The sequence below is a fragment of the Pholcus phalangioides genome, unplaced genomic scaffold (assembly GCF_987345545.1).
Source record: "Pholcus phalangioides strain wild (caught in Gottingen) unplaced genomic scaffold, Ppha-v1.0 ptg000011l_1, whole genome shotgun sequence".
Classification (NCBI taxonomy): domain Eukaryota; kingdom Metazoa; phylum Arthropoda; class Arachnida; order Araneae; family Pholcidae; genus Pholcus; species Pholcus phalangioides.
The window spans coordinates 63153895-63174164 of NW_028301604.1; the positions used below are offsets into that span (position 1 = coordinate 63153895).

The 20270-nt window shown below is 36.8% G+C and overlaps 1 protein-coding gene across 3 annotated transcripts in view; it reads right to left on the bottom strand.

Moving 5' to 3' along the window:
* The window catches only part of LOC149080690 (uncharacterized), a 239265-nt gene that overhangs the window by 17062 nt on the left and 201933 nt on the right, over window positions 1-20270 (bottom strand). For all 3 annotated transcript variants that reach the window (XM_089239904.1, XM_089239903.1, XM_089239905.1), the window contains exons 21-22: window positions 15904-15972; window positions 11121-11298 (exon numbers count right to left, since the gene is read on the bottom strand). In XM_089239904.1, the coding sequence (XP_089096030.1) occupies window positions 11121-11298; window positions 15904-15972 (247 nt within the window). The remainder of the gene's footprint in view (window positions 1-11120; window positions 11299-15903; window positions 15973-20270) is intronic.

Here is a 20270-nt window from a genome sequence, read left to right on the forward strand (position 1 = left end):
TGTCTTAGTTACTATGTTCTAAAAATCAAAAAGCCTTCACCAAAACTGGAAAAATTTTGAATTTTGGGCTGCTGCTTTCAAGGTTATAAAGTTTGAATATGTCTGCCCAATATCAAACTATCTATTCTTTGAACTGATTTCACTTCTTGTAATTCTTTGCAACCCATCCATCTTACATAATTGATAGTTCTGTTGGCGATGCAGTGTTAAGCAACATCCCAGCAATACATGAGGGAGTAATGTACAATCCCAGCAATGCACGAAAGGGAGCACAAAAAACAAGAGAAGGTGCAAACATTTCATTCCCTCCAACATGTTTCGGAAAAATAGGACATTTATATATAATAGGTATCTCACAGAAGCTATGCAAAATATATATGCATAATATGCAAAATATATATGCATAATATGCAAAATATATATGCATAATATGCAAAATATATGAGCATGCTCCTAGTAAAAACTCCTTCCTTTGACTATTGCTAAAAGCATACCCCTCCCCACCAACGCAGGAGCAGACCATGTGGCCATATTGGGCGCCGCTCTAGGAGGGGTGCCAAATGGAGTTGAAAGGGTGAAAAAAGCTTTGTCGATCAAAAAAAATGTAGTCAGCAGCGCCAAAATAGGTTCTGCATGGAGAGATTTTTTTCCTCGAGCTGGCCCTGTTCGCCAAATCCGGAATTCCGCTATGTGAAATTTTCACAATCGGCAACCACACGACCGTATAGTTGGCTAGATGACAAAACTACGGATATTTTAGCTGGAGTTTTTACAGATCCCGTTTTTTCCCAACAATCTCCGAAAAATTTCGTTGATTTAAACGAGTATTAACCAATCCACTTGTGCAATCTTGTGAAAAATAAAGCAAATTTACGCTGTAGATATGCTGTCTTTGAACGTAAGTTGGTAGCCACAAAATTTACGTTTATTTTCAGTATATAACCAGCAGAAGAAAAAACGCTCTCCAAAATCGGAAAATTTGGTATATTCATTCAGGGACTTTGATTGCCCGCGGGTTATACTAATAACAGTATACGATTTTGTACTTCAAAGTAGGAGAACTACTTTCCAAGGTCACGAGATAACGTGATTGTGGTAGATGGTAGGAAGTGAAAAAAAATGAAGTTTTCCCCCTCTTTTTCCTTGCCTCGGACTGATCGCCTCCTGTGAACAAAATTGCACATGCTTCTTTTTCCTAAATTCCGGGTATTTGACGCACTACAGTGCATTAGCAGTACCTCCGCGAACCCCAAACAAGAATTGGCGCAAATGCGCAGGGATTCCGCATCTTGGCGCACCATGTAGCAAGAGAACAGTTTTGGCGCAGTTTGGCGCAGCTCTTGCACCCCTGCTATAGGCATTTATCATTGTAGCAAAGGTTTCACAATATTAAGAACGGCATGTGCTGTTTAGTGACATTGTAGTACAGGGTGATTATAAAAAAACTATCCTGACATATGGGCCCCTAACTATCATACTATTCACAGAAACTGAATGAAATTTTGGCATAAGGTATTTTGAGGTATGCGCTCAAGAATGATATGGAAAACAACAGTGTAACTCTAACAGTTACGGTTACAGTGAGAAAATTTCGAAAATATCAAATGGCAACACCAAGTTTTTTGTATTGGAATACAATCTCCATACTGAAAAACACTAAATAGCGTTGGAATGGCACCTGTAGCACGAAAATCCCTGGCGGTAGATAGGCTAAAAGTGAGGACAACCAATAAGGACAGAGAAGCAGCATAAAATAAAGCATTTTATTGCGTTTCACAAATTTTCCACATGACCTTGTGGAGGACTAATCAGGCTGGGATCTCAGCCGAAGAAACGGTGTGACGAATGAAACGAACATTAATGCTCTGGTGCACGGCAAAGTCATTTTTACTTTTTCCTTGCCTCTATCGGCACAAGGTACAGAGTCCAACGTGTGCCATGTTCCGTTATTTCCTATAAGTATAGGAACGAGGTCAAAGCCCACAGCATTCGTGAACCCGAGAGCCAAGCATGTGGTCACGCAGACCGAGGAGCCGATACCGGGCCCGTCGGGGTACATACCGCCGGACACGCCGATACTACGGAGGGCGCTACTACGCAGGACACCGTCGCCTCCGCTGGACTTATCGTCGCAGAATACCTACATACCGGAGACGCAGGAGTTATCGCCGTGGGAACTATCGGACTAACAAGGCACAACCTGCTGTACCCAGGAACTGGCTACAGATACCTATCCGCAGGTATGTGACTCTAAAATCAATTCAATCCTACAACTATACTTTTGGAATGTCGAGTGATCAAGCTCAGACTCCTGCTAAACTCCTTGCAGATTACGAAAAGGTATCACCTTGGCTACCTACCGACAAGGGACTTCTTCAATCACTCTCCTACACCTGGGACCAGTACAGAGCCAAGAGACTCGTCCAATGGTCTGCTTACTTCAAAAATGCAAACTACGACATATACCGCTACGTAACCGATCCGAACAACAAACTCGTCGGAAGCACTTCTCTTCAGACTGTATACAGACACTCCAACCCTGTCATGCACGTGCTCTGGGACAAAGACGGTACGGTGCCTAAAGCAACTATACAATACAACGACGAAGAAGGTATGTTCTCTAAATGGCAATTAAATTCTAAGAAGGCATTCAAGTACACTCACAAGATACTGAAATCACACTGGATAAACGACTCTCTCACTGACCTGAAGACCGGCAGCAAGAGAATAGACGACATCATTGGAACTGTTGAACACTTACCTATACCTGGAGGACAAGCCGAACTCATATCGACAGACCCTGCTAAAAACGTTAACGCCACATACATGGCATACCCTCGATGGTTTATGTTACCCGATATGATATCCCCCGTATTCTCAATCACAGACAGTGACTCTAAAAAAACTAAATACGATATACAAACATTTATGCATGTATCTTTCAATGTTGAATTTTATACCAAATGGCTTGTATCTGAATACTCATATAAACTGCTTCTTTCGTGAATAAAAAATTTGAATAACAGTTCAATGACCTGACTCTTGTATTCACTCACTTAATTACCATGTAATTAACACTCTTTTCTATTTCAGCAATTGAAGCAGAGGAAGAAATAGAAACGGCTTCTCAGGAATACACCAGTGCATTGTGGAGCGACGCCTGGCTACCGCAGGGTGAATGAACACTTCCCTGCATTACTCTGGGGTGTGCCCCTTAAAGTTGGCTCAAGTGTAAAGCTTCGCCCCTGAAAGTTGGCTTTCCGGCAATACATCTAAGGGATCCAACCCACCCCCCAGCTAAACTCTAAGACCACTAGGGGACCTAGGGCACCTAAAAGAACATTGCTCGGGTAATACTACACCTCGCAATCCGCCTACGCCTGGAAATGGGCACACAAGCAAAGCGTTGGTGCTTCACTCTCAACAACCCCTACGCTCACGACCACCCGGGGGTCTGGCTCGACGATTGCGAGAGTTTCTTGTGCCAGGTAGAGCAAGGTGAGTCAGGTACTTACCATTATCAAGGATATGCTATCTTCAATAGGAAGAAGAGATTAGCACAGCTAAAATTTATGCATACTGGGTGTCACTGGGAAGTGATGCGTGGAACGTTGCAAGACAACGTCTCGTACTGCACAAAGGTCGAGACTAGCGTATCACCTGTGTATCAACTTAATGCACCTATATCATATAGCACCATGCTAGAGATACAGAAACGATTTCAAGACGGACACAGTATACGAGAAGTATATGACAAATTCTTTAGCGTCAGCGCTAGATTTCATAGCTTTTTCGCTAAGTACGCTATGCTATACGAAACCCCCAGAGACTGGCAAACTGCCTGCAACGTTTTCTGGGGACCCCCTGGCACTGGCAAGTCAGCACAAGCTGCACTCAATTTCCCTGACGCTTATCACAAGATGAGGGGTGACTGGTGGGACGGATACACCGACCAGAGCGTCGTCATCATCAACGACTTCTACTCATGGTTAACCTTTGACTCTCTACTCAGATTACTAGACCGATACCCTTTACGGGTGCCCGTAAAAGGAGCGTTCGTACAGTTCAAAGCCTATCTCGTTATCATCACCTCTAATCAACATGACTGGTTTCTAAAACCAGTCATTTTTGATTTTGTGGATCCAGAAACACCTTTGTCAGACATGGGGATCAATACTAAAACCACCATGGCTACTTTGGAAGACAGATTTCACACATATTCCTTAAATACTTTTCAGAAGTCCTGATATTAGATGCATGTTATTCGCTGTATCATCTTGCTCTAGTGTCTGCCTGGATCTTCTCACTAAATTCCTTTCAATTTGGTCCAAAGGTTGTGTCACAACAATCTTGCCGTGAATGATATGTAAATTTGATCACTGACCCCCCCCCCCACCCCCCAGATGTTTGTCTTCTCTCAAACTCATTGTCATATGTGTATATGAAGTTTTTGTTACTTTACAGATCAGGCACCTATATTCATACTCCCCATCTTTTAGCAAAGCTAATCGGTAAAGATTGACAGCATTTCAAAATAAAAAAAATATATAAGTAAAATACTGCAATTAACTCTAACTGAATTTTTTTTCAGAAATCTGAAGAAAAAAACAATTTCTTTAGTATTGAAGGTATTTCCTGTAGCTCAGTAGTTGAGTGTGCTCATCTGAAGAAATTATGAACAATCCGTAGCAAGTGCCCCTCATCCATTTTAGAGCAGCAAAATTCATTTTTGGAGCAGAAATTTCAAAAATGGAGCAGAACTAAATACTAACTGTATCTGCAATACAAGATGTAATTTTTCTGTGAAATATACCAAAAGTTTTGCCAAAAATGGTTGGAACAAATAATTATAAATAAATATCCTTCACAAATCTAAGTCCATTTAAGTTTTTCCTGAAGTATCTTATGTCACTACTAAAACATGCATTACTGAAATGACGAATAAACATTATTAGACTCTTTTCAAATTAAGTACTAGGCATACTGAAAATCTAGGCAGCAAGAATTTCTGCTGCTTAAACATCAAAATCTTATACATCCTGATATAGGAAAAAAAGTGTGTACGGAATATAATAAGGATTTCCGTGAAAGAAATGATTAAGAATTTAAAGAAATGATTAAATTTAAAAGCAAAATGCAAAAAAAAAAAGAATATAAAAAAATACCTTATTTTCTTAAACAATTTCTCAACATAATAGCATGTTAATAGATTAAAAATGATTTTTATTTCTGCTGTTTTCTCAGCCTGAAGCCTGTTACAATATTTTATATATGAAGTATGAGTCGCTTTCAGAAGTTCAGCAACCTAATGAGAATTTTTTTTGAATTTTTCATGCCCTTGAACGTAAGAGAGATTTTGTGTCTTATTCCATTAAAGTATTGTGTGGACAGATTTTTCACTGTTCAAACAGACTTTTGTTAACACTGAACTCTCTTTCACTGTCTTAGTTACTATGTTCTAAAAATCAAAAAGCCTTCACCAAAACTGGAAAAATTTTGAATTTTGGGCTGCTGCTTTCAAGGTTATAAAGTTTGAATATGTCTGCCCAATATCAAACTATCTATTCTTTGAACTGATTTCACTTCTTGTAATTCTTTGCAACCCATCCATCTTACATAATTGATAGTTCTGTTGGCGATGCAGTGTTAAGCAACATCCCAGCAATACATGAGGGAGTAATGTACAATCCCAGCAATGCACGAAAGGGAGCACAAAAAACAAGAGAAGGTGCAAACATTTCATTCCCTCCAACATGTTTCGGAAAAATAGGACATTTATATATAATAGGTATCTCACAGAAGCTATGCAAAATATATATGCATAATATGCAAAATATATATGCATAATATGCAAAATATATATGCATAATATGCAAAATATATGAGCATGCTCCTAGTAAAAACTCCTTCCTTTGACTATTGCTAAAAGCATACCCCTCCCCACCAACGCAGGAGCAGACCATGTGGCCATATTGGGCGCCGCTCTAGGAGGGGTGCCAAATGGAGTTGAAAGGGTGAAAAAAGCTTTGTCGATCAAAAAAAATGTAGTCAGCAGCGCCAAAATAGGTTCTGCATGGAGAGATTTTTTTCCTCGAGCTGGCCCTGTTCGCCAAATCCGGAATTCCGCTATGTGAAATTTTCACAATCGGCAACCACACGACCGTATAGTTGGCTAGATGACAAAACTACGGATATTTTAGCTGGAGTTTTTACAGATCCCGTTTTTTCCCAACAATCTCCGAAAAATTTCGTTGATTTAAACGAGTATTAACCAATCCACTTGTGCAATCTTGTGAAAAATAAAGCAAATTTACGCTGTAGATATGCTGTCTTTGAACGTAAGTTGGTAGCCACAAAATTTACGTTTATTTTCAGTATATAACCAGCAGAAGAAAAAACGCTCTCCAAAATCGGAAAATTTGGTATATTCATTCAGGGACTTTGATTGCCCGCGGGTTATACTAATAACAGTATACGATTTTGTACTTCAAAGTAGGAGAACTACTTTCCAAGGTCACGAGATAACGTGATTGTGGTAGATGGTAGGAAGTGAAAAAAAATGAAGTTTTCCCCCTCTTTTTCCTTGCCTCGGACTGATCGCCTCCTGTGAACAAAATTGCACATGCTTCTTTTTCCTAAATTCCGGGTATTTGACGCACTACAGTGCATTAGCAGTACCTCCGCGAACCCCAAACAAGAATTGGCGCAAATGCGCAGGGATTCCGCATCTTGGCGCACCATGTAGCAAGAGAACAGTTTTGGCGCAGTTTGGCGCAGCTCTTGCACCCCTGCTATAGGCATTTATCATTGTAGCAAAGGTTTCACAATATTAAGAACGGCATGTGCTGTTTAGTGACATTGTAGTACAGGGTGATTATAAAAAAACTATCCTGACATATGGGCCCCTAACTATCATACTATTCACAGAAACTGAATGAAATTTTGGCATAAGGTATTTTGAGGTATGCGCTCAAGAATGATATGGAAAACAACAGTGTAACTCTAACAGTTACGGTTACAGTGAGAAAATTTCGAAAATATCAAATGGCAACACCAAGTTTTTTGTATTGGAATACAATCTCCATACTGAAAAACACTAAATAGCGTTGGAATGGCACCTGTAGCACGAAAATCCCTGGCGGTAGATAGGCTAAAAGTGAGGACAACCAATAAGGACAGAGAAGCAGCATAAAATAAAGCATTTTATTGCGTTTCACAAATTTTCCACATGACCTTGTGGAGGACTAATCAGGCTGGGATCTCAGCCGAAGAAACGGTGTGACGAATGAAACGAACATTAATGCTCTGGTGCACGGCAAAGTCATTTTTACTTTTTCCTTGCCTAGCTCCGGGGATTTTCGTGCTACAGGTGCCATTCCAACGCTATTTAGTGTTTTTCAGTATGGAGATTGTATTCCAATACAAAAAACTTGGTGTTGCCATTTGATATTTTCGAAATTTTCTCACTGTAACCGTAACTGTTAGAGTGACACTGTTGTTTTCCATATCATTCTTGAGCGCATACCTCAAAATACCTTATGCCAAAATTTCATTCAGTTTCTGTGAATGGTATGATAGTTAGGGGCCCATATGTCGGGATAGTTTTTTTTATAATCATCCCGTATATACATCCATTATTGGTGATCTATTCACTAGCCAAATTTAAACTTTTTCATTGTGATTTGGTACTATGATGATCAACAGTGGGAACCCAGACTGCAATATGTCTGTGAAGAAGAAAGTCTTCCAAATAGAATGCGCATATATTAGCCAATTTCTTTGATATACAGACTACCATTATTTTATATTGAATCTTCAAGCATTTTTGGAATTATATGAAAAGCAGGGGCTTGACTTTTCGAAATCCTCATCAGTATCAACAGACAACAATAAGGCAGGACACTCTTCACATGGGCTAGTGCTATGAATGGTAGTTCTTAAGTCTGTGGAGCTTTTTTGCTAATATCCCACTGAGTCCAGGAAGGAGCACATGTCACACACACACAAGTGCCTTTGAATTAAGGAAGATTTTCATTAATCCTTTCCATGGTTTTTTAAAATTTCACCAATTCCCATTATAATTGGCACAGTAAAAATTACCAAACCCTCTATAAAATGCCACATTTTTCAGGAAGAACGCAGGTGATCATACTCTCCTGACACCAACACCAAGACTTAACAGCAGCCCTTAACCCTTTAAGTGGTTTTTAAAATTTCCTTGACTCACACTGTAACTGCAACATCGGTAATAAAGGTGTGTTGGGTGACCAAAATAAAGCAGATCAGGTTTGACAAGATATCTTGGGATTGCCGCTGTAAAGGTTAACCCATTTATACCCGCGCTTTGAATTGCATTTTGATATTGGGATATTTTGTTGAAATTGCATCAATATTAAGAATTTTCCAAGAGAGTTTTTAAATTCATAAACAGTAAGTATGACACTGGATAACAAGTGCCCTCAATTAAAGACAGCGAAACATATGATAACACATTTAAAAAAAGTTCAAGTGAAACAAAATTGAATTGCATTAGTTATTCAAATTAAACTTTAATCTAATTAATCAATAACAAAAGAAGCCCTTGCATGAAAATAACAATATAATGTCGATAGTATAAGGTGGAAAACAAAAGCACCCACAAGATAACAAAATACACCAGCTTTTCAAGAGAGTTTATTTCTAAACCAGAAATGGCTTCTCAAGAATTTTCAATGCCAATCTCTGATTAGGGTTCTCATCTGTACGTGCTAAAATATACAATATCTAGCTGCAAATGCTAAAATACAATGAAACATTGCTACAATGATAATTTTCCATATCCACTTTGAAATTGCCTTTACCCTTTTGTTAAACTCCCCTCGATCGATGATATCCTTTATTATGATAACTCCCTCTATAACATTATTTTTTAGAAAGCTATAAGGATATTTTTTTAGTTTGAAAAAAGATCAAAGGTTATAGCAACACTATCTTTAATGAGTCTCTCTGGACAATAATGAAGTCTGGTGCTTCTGCGATACGATACAAAACCACTGTGCAATAATTTTTCCCACAGGGTAAGGCCACTATATTTCAGATGAACATGTATTATTTCACCACAGGGAAAAGCCATTATATTTCAGATGAACATGTATTATTTCACCACAGGGTAAAGCCATTATATTTCAGATGAACATGTATTATTTCACCACAGAGTAAGGGCAAGTATTTCAGATGAACATGCTCCTCCCCCCAAGGGTGGGGCTGACAGGACTTTGTCTCAGGGGCCCGGGATGGTTATCTGATTTTTGTTTTTTTAAGCTATGAATTCACTTAAGAGGTCTGGCCAGAGGCCTGTTGTAAGATGTGAGGCCATGGGTAAGGTTGTTAATATGGTACATACTGCATTAGCCACCAGAAGCCATTGATACATTGTTTTTTTGAAGGTGGTAATTTGTGGCATGGGTCCGAGCACCCCCAGAATCAATTCAAAAATCAATATTTTCTATATAAAACTAATGATGATCACCCACAGGTTCGAAACACTTCCGACGCCCCTGCATTGATAAGAAACTAAACATACAAATGCTGGTAAATATCCTTATACGAGTAAATAACCAGAGATTGTTGCTTTCTGAACTAAATGGGGAAAAAATTCAGTAGTTGTAGGTTTGCAACAAAAACTCAAATGGTCAGTAATGTTAGAACTAAGAAATTCCGTCATAAATAGGATTTCTTCCTCGGTCACTATATGCTTGCGTGAAGCTGTGCTGGGAAAAAAATTGACTTTCAGCATCTTTTCTTCATAGTGATACATGTTTGACCAAACAGACAAAAATATCAGATTATTTCAGATGAACATTAGACAATAATCAGCTATGTAGTCAAATCATTATAAATTTTTCTTTCAACATTTTGCTGATTCTTTTGAAATTCATGTTTTCATGAGTCAAAATAGATTAAATAATCTGATCAATATTACACATATCTAAGTCACAATATAAATGCCTCTATCAGTATTTTCAAATAAAATAGCTATACAGATGCAATATATATATATTTTCTAAACTAAAATTTTCGTTGTCATAAAGCCTTTTCAGCCACCTCGTTGGGCATTTTGCTTGTTGTGGAATTGTATTTGTGCTTATATTATGTTTTTTCGTTAAAAGTAATTTTAATTATTACTATAATTGCCGTATGCAATGGACAGAGGGGTTTCTTGACAACATTTTATAAAACGAAAGTAGTAAAAAATGAACCCCCTCCTCTGAGACAATTCTGCCTACCCCTACGATTTTCAAACCTTATGGCAAACTAATGATACAGACTATGAAAAACAAAGAAATGGCAGCAGCACCATAATTGTGGCATGGTGAGATGCCTTTCAATATAATGATAATCCCTCCACAATATTTTTCTTGGGTCTGCAGAATATAGTTGTATCGAGGTTTCACTGTATTACACAAAGCCAAATCCCTGCTGTGCTTAAATGAGTACAGAGGGTAAATCGGTAAAGGTCCTGTTATCTAACTCAACTAACTGCTGGCGAACGGAGCAAGATAGGCATCTTATCACTTACGTCCAAGATGAGAATTATGAGAGAAAATATCTACTAAACTATTAAAGCATAAATACGAGCACAAATGAATATCTCAAGCTTGCTATGACGTCCCTAGAAATCGCAATACACACTTTGAGAAACATTGGATTAGACCCATATACTGTAAGTAAGTGGTCCGTCAAACTATTTCAGACATTTTACCAGTTTTCAGGTTCAAAAAGCTTTAGAAACACTGTGGTATAGGATTTTATGGGTTGGCCTAAGTGTGAGGAAAAGTGAAAAAGTTTTGCAGAATGGGGGGGAGGGGGAAGGGGGTAGAACAAAAAACTTCAGGAAACTTATAAAGGTTTCAGTAGTAACCTTTTTATACGGTTATCCTCTGAGGGGTTATTACAGAGGGGTTTCTTGACCCAACATTTTATAAAATGAAAATATAGTAAAAAATAAACCCCTCCCTGAGACAAAGGACAATTTTTTTTGTCTCATTGGTGTCAGTAAGAAGAGTTTTACTGTACTAATTACACAGTTGATTCATTTTATTAAATATTTATTTAACAAAGGATTTGTCTAATCACATTACCTGGATTTGTTTAATCACATCTCTTTGCATTTCCACAGCCATATGGTACACATCATGATCAGAACTGTTATACATAATTGCATTTTGAAACATCAGTAGCATATCTCTATGAAATTCTTGAGTAGTTGTAATAGAGCCATTATCTATGTTCTTTTTAATCAGTGACAGATCCATAGGCCTTCAAAATTAGAAACAAAACTCATATTGCATATTATAAAAACTATTATACGCACGCAAGCACACACACTATAAAAAGAACAAACTTACAAATGAATTGTAAAAACACAACAGTTTCAAGTTTTCAACACAGTCGAAAGTTTGTCAAAATGAATTTCAACATTATAATGTTGATGACATTCCCTTTGAAAAACAAAAGGATTTTCAGGTTACATTAAGTCAATTTGCAATAAGTCAAATATCTGTAAACCAACTTTTCATGTGGCTCCAGAACCTTCAAAATGCTATTTTAGTATTGAAATCTTTCATGACTCCTTCAAGTCAAAGTTTTTGGGTATGAAATAAGTAAAACAAAAATAAAACTTACTCCCATTAGAAAACTACAAGAACAATGTAGCCATCTGGATTTTACAATTTTTTTTTATTATATGTCTAGTTTTGTCAGAGCATCATTTGACTCCTGCTAAATAACGAGTGAATGTAGTATTCAAACATAGAGCAATTCACGATTGTGCGTAGATTTTTCAGAAATGTCAAAGCTGAAGTTTGAAATTTTAGGTAAAAAACAAATAATCAATGAAATAGAGAAAGGACTTTAAATCTTATGTTTGTAACTGCGCAAATATGTCATCCCTTCAAATATAGTGATGCTCTTATAACTTGTTCTACAGCAACTTCTCGCAGGGACTTAACCTATCTCTGACATCACACTTTGCTCACCGATTTTCTTGAATTTTTACACTTCCATAGTGATAACCAAGCAACAAAAACCATGGTCGAGCTCATGGAACTTGTGTCGGAAAGAATGTTTCATCTTAGGTGCTGTAAGAGCTCTGACACGAAGAAAATGGACATGGGGAGGAGGATCAAGGGTCAGCAGAACCAAGTAGAATCATGCTTAGAACAAAACAAGATACTGTATATGGGGCCTAGGGTAGCAAGACGTCCATATTATAAGGGTGTATGCACATTGGAAGTGCATTGAATATCCATGAATTATTTAGGGACTCTGCGACCTCAGAAAGTTGCTTCGGGGGGGAGGGTCATGTGGTCTGAGCCTTCTAGTTTCTAGTGCCAATAAAGTGCTGTTTTTAATGAACTTAATAAATTTAATTAAATTTTAATGAAATAAATTTTTGAGTGGTTATTTTTTATTGCACTATAATTATGATGTCCTGGAGGGGTATCGCCTTCACATGACAAAGCTGAACATTTATCACTACTGACAAGCTTTAAGCCAATGTTGGCATGTCTGCATTTTGCTAAAGCTTTTGCTTGCTTTTTTGCTGAAGGAATTTTTTATCTACCTTAAATCCTGTTCTACACATTTTACTGATGAAATACAGTAATCTCTTACATATATGGCCTTCTCTTTTATATATTTCTTTCATTTTAAGACTATTTTCTGCCATCCCAGCTAAAAATATAGGAAAATACAATTTATTCATTGTTTACAAGACTTTTTCTGCATGATGACAACAATGAAAGATACAGGGGATTAAAAAATAATAAAAACCTACCATTTGTAAAAACTTTAGTAGTGTTAGAAATTTATTGCGATTGTATGCAACTAAGTTTAGTTGCAAATATACCCTTCTCACTTATGGGTCGTTTCTTTGTTTCCTTGCACTGAGGCATAAGTGAAAGGTCACAGCAATATGGTTTGGAAAGAACTTTGTTTCAGAATTCAGATAGGTTTCAATACAGTGTTGCAAGTTTGTTTTCCTGTGTCAACTTAAAAAAAAAGTTTTCTAGGTCTTGCAAACACTGCCTTTCACATTAATTTTTTTTTTTCAACCGTTTAAGCGGCAATGGCAAAATATCTCTTCTCCATAAAAGTCCTTTATTTTAACACTGTCAAGCCCAGCCATATTTTGCAGAAGTGATTTTTCAAAAAAAAAAAAACCTTTCCCTATACTCCTTAGTTTGCATCTGCTGAAAATCAGAGGGAAATCTACTTAATTGAAAAAAAAGAAGGTATTTTGAAAGGGGGTTTAGTTATTTCTAATTGTCGCCTAAAGGGTTAAACTTATCTTATATGGCATCAAAAAATTTCTACTTTGTACTGTAACTTTGTAATCTGTGAGATGATGCAAAATTGCTTCAAAAAAACAAAAGAAATCAGGGTGTTTACCAAGTACCAAAATTCTGTGACTTTTTAGTGATGTTTTCTCTCATTTGCAGGGCTCCCACTCTAAAACTTAGAAAAAGTAGAATGGGGGAGAATACCCCCTTATAGACAACATAATCATGGCATAATCAATTTTTTTTTTGAAAAATTTTAAAATTAATTTTTTTTTCATAGCACACTATTTCAGTATCCTGTAAGATTGACTCAAGCCAAAGCAAAATGACAGAAATGACTTGGTTACAAAAAAAATTTTTTTGGCCAAAATAGGGTCTTAGCAACAACAGATGATTTTTTTCTGCTCTTCTCACAATATATATATATTACATTCTTTTTTGGGAGTCTTCCACAGTCCAGTCTGTCACACAACTCTCTTCAACAATACGCACAAGAAATTATGAAAATATGTAAGTTTTTTAAGAATGACGCTCGTTCGAAACCACTTCCAAAAGCAAAATGTGTAAATTACAGTCTGATATAAATAAGTCAAGGTGGACCAGATGGTTGTACTGCATTGTCCATCCCCTTTAAAAAGGATGCTTAAATTTTAGTGGTCAATGCTAGTGTAATCATTTTTGACAAATGAGAAGCACTTTTATTTCTAGCTCTTTACTTGAGCATTGTAAATATTTGTTTGTGCCTCTGCATTTTCAAGATCTCTGGAAAATCAAAAAAATCTGTGACCTTCACTCAAATTTTGTGACTTTTCGGGACTTCCATGACCTTTTTCTCATTCTGTGACTTTTCGGGAATTCCATGACCTTTTTCTCATTCTGTGACTTTTCGGGACTTCCATGACCTTTTTCTCATTCTGTGACTTTTCGGGACTTCCATGACCTTTTTCTCATTCTGTGACTTTTCCAGGACTTCATGACTTTCCGTGATGGTAGACACCCATAGTTTGTTCGATGCTAACTTAGTTTGAACGATAGTTAGACAATGCTGCTAACAAAAGCAGCAGCTTTGAAACAAAAAAAAAAATTGACAGTTTACTCAAGTAAAAGTATGCTGGTACTGATCTTTTTCGTCTTCTTTTTAAAGTAAAATCAACATTCAAAGCATTTTTTTAAATTGTTTTTCGGATAATTTGATTTCTTCGATAATTTGAGGTGGCCTTGGTCTCATCTACATTGGATTATCAAGGCTATACTTAGCAGCATTTATAAGATCCCAATTTTCCGTACTTTAATTCAATAAAATATGGTTGTTCAGTCATGATGAAAATTTTTTTAGGTAAAATACATTTTTGTTTACAGTGATTTGCAACATTTCTTCATTTCCCTATTATTCAGCAATGATTTGTGCAAGTTTGTCAAAAATTATATTTCTTGGCTACAATTACAGCGATATATATATCATGTATTCAGGCACACATTTTCTCATGTTTTTCTTGCAATTTTATCCCAAGTATGAAGGTCTAATTTTTCTCCGCAGGAATATTTCTTTCTTTCAAACCAAGCACAACCAACTCTGGTCTATTGCCATGGGTAATTCATTATCGAATGAGTTGTGCCAGAAGTGTGACTGTGTACCTTAGTGTCATTAATACCTATCTAGTATTGTGCGTTAATTTTTAGTGATGCCATCTATAAGGACATTTAATTGTTGTGATGGCTATTAATAAAGTTTTCATTCAATTACAATTATATATAGCTATATAAAATAGTCCTCTATAATATTATTATAGTGAATACAACTGTTCCATCGTCACAGACCATAGGTTAAGGAACACTGCTTTATTATATATACTCTCAGCTTTGCTCGCATGGATTTGATAATCTGAAAATTCTCCTTTAGGGGTTGAATTATGAAGAATCCCTTCTTAGTGAGTTCTTACATCGCAAAATAAAACTACTGACCAAATTTCATATTTGTAGCTTCAGCATTTCTTCACATAAACTTTGCACCCCCCCCTTTTTGATTCTTTTAAGAGTGGAATTTTCGAAATCCCGTTTCTTAGCGAGTCCCTACATTATAAAATGATGAAACTACTGACCAAATTTGATAATTAGAAGCTTTAGCTGTTTTGGCTCAGCGATGAGTCAATATGTTAGGACAATGTTATTTTATATAAATATGTAATTTCTTCACCAACCAGAATTAGATAAAAGAAGAAAAACTATTTTAAACATATCTATTCAATTTTTAAAATGTGAGAAACGCATAGTTTCTTGCAACTTCCTGCAGTGGAAAAATCAAATAGTACAACTTCATCTGATTAAAATGTGGGAACTCAGTTTCCCACCTGTGATCCTGTGACCACTGTTAAACTTGCATTTTAATGGTTATCACAGTAAAACCTCAGTATAACGTCATCACCATCTGGCCTTGACAATTTTTTATTGGTCCCTGCCAGTATAATTAACAAATTGGAAATCGTTATTAAGTCACCCCGCCTTATGAAGTCATTTCTATTCAGTCCCCAGGAATGACCTTATACCAAGGTTTAACTGCACCATAAATGTGAAATCACTTTACCTGTTGACAATACTTTCGTAGCCAGGAGCAACATCATCTGTGACTTTCTGAGAAAAAACGTTCGCATACCTATATATATATATATATATAAAATTTCTATTAAGTTCTTTGGCAAATACATAGCATTTTATACTTATAAACATTAAAAAAATAACATTTATTATATTTATACATTGGACCCTCTCTAAGATGGCCATTCTCAAAAAGGGGAGATGTGTCAAAATAATGGTTTACAATGTCACAAAAAAAAACTTATGTTCAATTTACTTACAATGCGCCCCCCTCCAAAAATACACAAAGTATAAATATGAATAGGAGGGGAAAGGAAAAGGGGCAGCAGGTTAGGCTTTAGTTAGACAAAATTTCTAAAAATTCAGAATCTTAAAACTTACATAACATCAAGCTTTTGAGTCATACTTTGACAACAAAGGTATTGCGAAAACTGGAAGGAACAGACAGGGACCATAATATTAGAAACAAAAATGCACTCTGTTAAAGGAGAAAGTGTGCATTTTGGTTCCCCCTCCAGTAATTTATTATCTGGATTGGTCAAATAAAGGCAAAAAAAAAAAAAAAAAATTGATTTCTTTTACTTGTCCGGCTCTGGAACAACAGAAACAAATTTAGAATAAACTTGATAAAAGTGACCTCGTTATACTTCCTCTTTACAGAGTGAGTATAAGTAATAATCATACAACCCCCAAAAGGGAGCGGATGACTGGGCTCCTGCCCAGGGGGATGATAATTCTAGTCATTTTGTTTTCTTTCTATAAATTCACTGTAGAGGTCCCAGACTAGGAGTTCTACTGCAGGTTGTGGGGAGCCATGGTAATGATGAATCATCTGTAAAGGCTGCTACATACTACTATTACATGATCCCATGTCATGTCAGAGATGCTGTGAATTTTGATTCATGGAAATTCTCATGTCACAGAATTTCCACAAATCAGAATTTACAGTGTCTTTGACATGACCTGGGACCACAGAACATCAGAGTAGTGTGTAGCTGCCTTAGGAGCTGCAATGTGAATCAAGTTATCTGAAATGAAGAATGGTAAAATAATCCTGGACCGACCAAAATGTGGGAAAGTTTCTTCAGAAGTGGGACGCATGGTTACAAACATTTAACAGGTAATCTCCCCCATTTTATACTTTCTGAATGCTCTTTTCTTTACAACATAAAAATTATGCATGTTAATCATGAACCAGAGGGGGTGCAATGAACAAACTCACTTTTTATGAACAAAGGATATGACATCACGCAAAACAGAGGAGAGTGTTGTCTTGAATTCTTTCCACTGACGTACTACACCTGCTGATTTCAACCAATCTTTAAAAACTTCCACAACTAACTTTCCCTCAAAAGTTTCAGGTTGGTTCTTCAAAAACAAGGAACCATTATTTTGCTGTTAGGTTTATCCTAAGAATAAGATGCTTGGAACTAGAGAGAATTAACTCCAAAATAGAATTACCCCTCCCTCTCTCTCTAGTAGCTTCAGATACCTGACGGTGCAAACAATTTTTGAGCACCAAGTCAAGAAAGTATTTTATATTGACCTCTAGCCAATAGGTTTTCCTAATTAATACCCAGGTAATTGAAGTACCCTAACATAACAGCCCTCTTATATATAAGAGTTATATAAGATATTATGACGTTCCGATATTTAAGAAGGGTAGTAGAGAAGCGGTGTCAAATTATCGTCCAGTGAGTTGGATGAGCTCCCTCTCGAAAATTTTGAAAATTATCATCAAATGGCAGTTTGTGAAGTGGATAGACGAGAATAATGTATTGTCGGATAATCAGCATGGGTTCAGGAAGGGGAAGTCATGTGTAACTAACCTCCTTTGCTTCTATGACTACGTGACTAAGGCTTTGGGTAAGAGCAAAAATGCTGACGTTGTTTACCTTGATTACCAGAAGGCATTCGATCAGGTCCAACATGGCAAACTCTTGAAGCGTTTACATGAGATTGGAATAGGGGGCAACTTGCTGAATTGGATAGAATCGTGGTTAAGAGATAGGTCGCAACGAGTTATGGTGAATGGGGAATTCTCTGGTTGGACAGACGTCACAAGTGGAGTTCCTCAGGGAAGTGTCCTTGGCCCCATACTTTTTTCACTTTTTATCGACAAACTCGATCAGGGTATCGATGGGATTACTAGCAAATTCGCAGATGATGTGAAGCTCATGGGGGTAATTGGGAATGAAAGCGATAGGGAGTTGCTCCAGACCAACTTAAACAGGGTTGCAGCATGGGCAAATGAATAGAGCATGACGTTTAGCGTAGATAAGTGCATGGTCGCTCATTTTGGTTCGAACAACCCACGGTTTTCTTACGAGTTGAATGGTGTCACTATCCCGGATGCAACTACGGTCACCGATTTGGGAATTCTCATTGACGAGCGACTTAGGTTTTCTGAACATTGTTCAGCGGTCGTCAAAAAAACGAATAGAATGCTTGGTCTCATTTTCAAAAAGGTCTCTTCGCATTCTCCTGAAGTCATTTTTCCGCTTTTTCAAGGCTTAGTTCGTCCTGGACTGGAGTATGCTGTAAGGTTTTGGGGACCATACCTACAGAGATACATAGACTTGGTTGAAGGGGTGCAGAGAAGAGCTACGTGTGTCCTTATTGGCACACAGAGCTTGAGTTATGAAGAGAGACTTCATTTTTTGAATATGTTTACAATGGATGAACGCAGATGTTGAGGAGATATGATCGAAGTGTTCAAAATTTTCAATGGGATGGATAGGATGGACCATGAACTTTTAGTACACCGCCAATCGACTGCTTTTACAAGGGGACACCATTATCGATTGGTGAGGGACAATGCAAGGCTATGGTGTCGCAGGGAATTTTTTTCTAATAGGGTTGTTAATAAATGGAATAGCTTACCCCCGGAGGTAGTAAATTGTAACACAATTGACACGTTTAAAAAGAAATACGATAAACATGTTGGGGTAAATCGAGAAGCTATCTATTCTTAGAATAAGACAACCATAAGTATTCTTTATGGGCATTGTATAATATTTTATCATGTGTATATATTGTTTACAATTTGTGTTAATTGCATTTTTAATTGGGTTGCTGTATTTTTGAAATATATGACAACCATATTTTTATGGGCATCTTTTTATCAGCCACCTCGTTGGGCATTTTGTCTGTTGTGGCGTTGTATTTGTACTTATACATGTAGGAAATTTCATCATGAAACCAATATCTTTTAACAATGTCAACTTAACAAATAATGAGTGCCCATTTGACAATTTTACAGAACTACGAGTGTCAGTTCGCCAAAACGGTTAAATTGAGGGTCAATTTGGCTGCCATTCCTGATATAGCTACAAAGATCTTATGTTTGATTAGACAACTTGCAACGAAAAAGAAGTCAAGAAGAACCAGGGTTGGCTAAAACCTGTTTATTTTTCTACAAAAACCCAACACACATGGGTTTTTCAGGGTTTTGTTCCTGGATTTTTTGTGAATATGCTGTTTGCAATGTTACATATTATGTATGTATCAAGTTATAATTATAAAAATAGTCTGCATACACCTAATGTATACTTATTAATTAATATTGTTCTATCATGTTAATTAAAATTTAATATCAAATTAATATTAGTGAGAATGAGCTACTTTTGAAACACATCAATCTCAGTTTCTTAAAAAAAATTGTTTTTTTTACTTCTCTGTACTTTGCATGTGTTATAATTAGGGCTCATTTTGGGCATTTTGAAGCTATTGGTCATATTTAAGGAATTTTCAAGCAATAGATCTTATATTTGGTCATTTCATCGTTGAAAATTTTAATCTGTAGCCCTTTTGTTCAGAGCTGCAGCATGCGCTTAGAATGAATTCTCTTTTTTCTTTCCTTTTTGGGGAAAAAAATTTTAGTCACCTTTTTGCTCTCAAAGGATCCTTTTGCAATGTTTCTGAATGGCATGCCAAACACTTACAAAAGATGTTATTTATTCGAACACTCAAAATCTTCATGTTCAATGCATTTTCATTGTCTAAACACAGGGATTTTTGTCAGAAGGGAAGACTTGATTTTGTCACCACTCCCAGTCACTGTAAAAACTACAAAGCTATTCTACAACAATTTTTTTACATTATGTTTTGAAGTACAAAGAAAATTACCTTTTCTAATCCCCCTAAAATTGCCACTCCCTCAAGTTTCATAGTCCCTCCATTCCTTTCAAGTCTGGCACTGCCTAAAATAAAGTGCTTGCGTAAAAAGTTACTGAATTTTTTCCAAGACTTTGGAGAGAACATTTTCAGCACAGATGGCAGATGCTGTGCACTCATGTGGGCATCATGAGGAATTAACACCATGACTGAGTTTGAATTCAACCAGTGGCACATTGG